This window comes from Filicampus tigris, chromosome 22 (assembly GCF_054856515.1).
Source record: "Filicampus tigris isolate MCC_2025a chromosome 22, RoL_Ftig_1.0, whole genome shotgun sequence".
Lineage (NCBI taxonomy): Eukaryota > Metazoa > Chordata > Actinopteri > Syngnathiformes > Syngnathidae > Filicampus > Filicampus tigris.
In genome coordinates this window covers 9,186,610-9,188,186 of record NC_141238.1, presented here as the reverse complement: position 1 = coordinate 9,188,186, position 1,577 = coordinate 9,186,610, and the positions used below count along the sequence as shown (strand labels likewise).

At 36.1% G+C, this 1,577-nt stretch overlaps 1 protein-coding gene across 2 annotated transcripts in view; it reads left to right on the top strand.

The window, feature by feature from the left end:
• The window catches only part of LOC147126885 (uncharacterized), a 14,712-nt gene extending 13,389 nt beyond the window's left edge, over positions 1-1,323 (top strand). For both annotated transcript variants that reach the window (XM_086022109.1, XM_086022108.1), the window contains exon 4: positions 1-1,323. This exon is cut by the window's left edge and continues 1,330 nt beyond it. In XM_086022109.1, the coding sequence (XP_085878235.1) occupies positions 1-292 (292 nt within the window). In that variant the 3' untranslated portion in view covers positions 293-1,323.
• Positions 1,324-1,577: the final 254 nt, after the last annotated feature.

Sequence of the window (1,577 nt, the reverse complement as noted above, 5' to 3'; positions counted from 1 at the left end):
GAAACCTTTTGCCTGTTCAGTTTGTGGCCAAAGATTCTCTCATAATGGAAGCTTAATAAGACATACCAGAACACACACTGGTGAGAAACCTTATGCATGTTCACATTGTGGACAAATGTTCTCTCATCAGTCAAGCTTAAAAGTACACATAAGAACCCACACTGATGAGAAACCTTTTGCCTGCTCAGTTTGTGGCCAACGCTTCTCACGGAAGGTTTCTATCAAGAAACACAAGTGTGCTGGTGACAACCGCAATAATCGAGAAGTCTTAAATGGAAATGTTAATGTTTAACAGCTAAAGTATTTAACGTGATAGTTATTTTCAAAATCTGCATTGTTTTATTCAATGTAACTTCTTTTATTTCATCCTCGTCTCTGTATCTACTAAAATCCTGTTTTTACCACTGTTTTTACCAATTACCACTGTTGGTCCATTTTTAAGCAATGTATGCTCTATGTACAATCTTTTTGTGATTTCCATATCAGGGGCGGAGCCATGGGTGGTCCTGGGTGTGCACAGGCCCACCCCTTCTCACCTAGTGAGATTCATGAAAAACAAAAAAAAGTTTAGTTTTTGTAAATTATCATGAAATTATTTTTGAATTTGTGTTTCATTGTGGTTTTACTGTATTGAATATTAAGAATGGCATAATTGTGGTTGTCTAAGGAAGATCTGAACTTCATATTATTCACTTTGTCATTTTATTTTAATGTACAATGTGTCGGGACAGGGGAATTGTGCTCAGGGAGGGAAATATTGAGTCCCACCCTGATTTTTCCAGGCCCGCCTATTAGTCACGTTCTGGCTCCGCCCCTGTTCCATATGAAGTAACTTCTTGATATATGGACTGTGAAGAAACTTTGACTTTTGATAGGAAGGTGGGAAAGTGTACATACAATTCTGCATTCAATACAAATAAATGGAGTCTTTCTCAATGAAATGGGATGTTTATGTAGACCTTGGCGGTTTGTTGAAGCTATTCAGTGTAACCTGAGTTCCTTTTATATTGTTTCTATTTTCATATATTTTTGTTCTTTTAAATTGTTTGCTCGTTAATTGATTTTTTTTTTGATTGTACGTGTATGTTTGATAAATGTTGTTTTAGGGATGTGTGTGTTCTATGATCATTTTTTTTAGTTTACATGCATTCATTCTTTTTGTTAATCAAAGGCTTATCTTCTGGTTTTTACGTGATAATTCCTCACTAGACAGTGATTGTGAAGTCAGGGTTTGTCCAGTCATCCTGGAAAAGTTAAGGAAATTGAACATCGTTTCTAGTTTGCATTATATTAAATGAAATATTCAATGATTCAACCAAACAAGCAACTATCGTCCATTGTTTTATTCCACTTCAAAGGAATTATGAGCATGAACTTTCAAACACATTTTTTAACGATGACTCCATCCTACATTACATTATTCACAGATTTTTGACGGCTCACGATTTTCACGTCCACCGCCCCACCCTCCAGATGAGCGGCACCTGCTGATTTAATGCAGCCCTCAACCACACGAGGGCGCTGTTTAACGTTTGACAGTTTGCTAATTTTTGATATTGACCAAAATTATTTCTTTA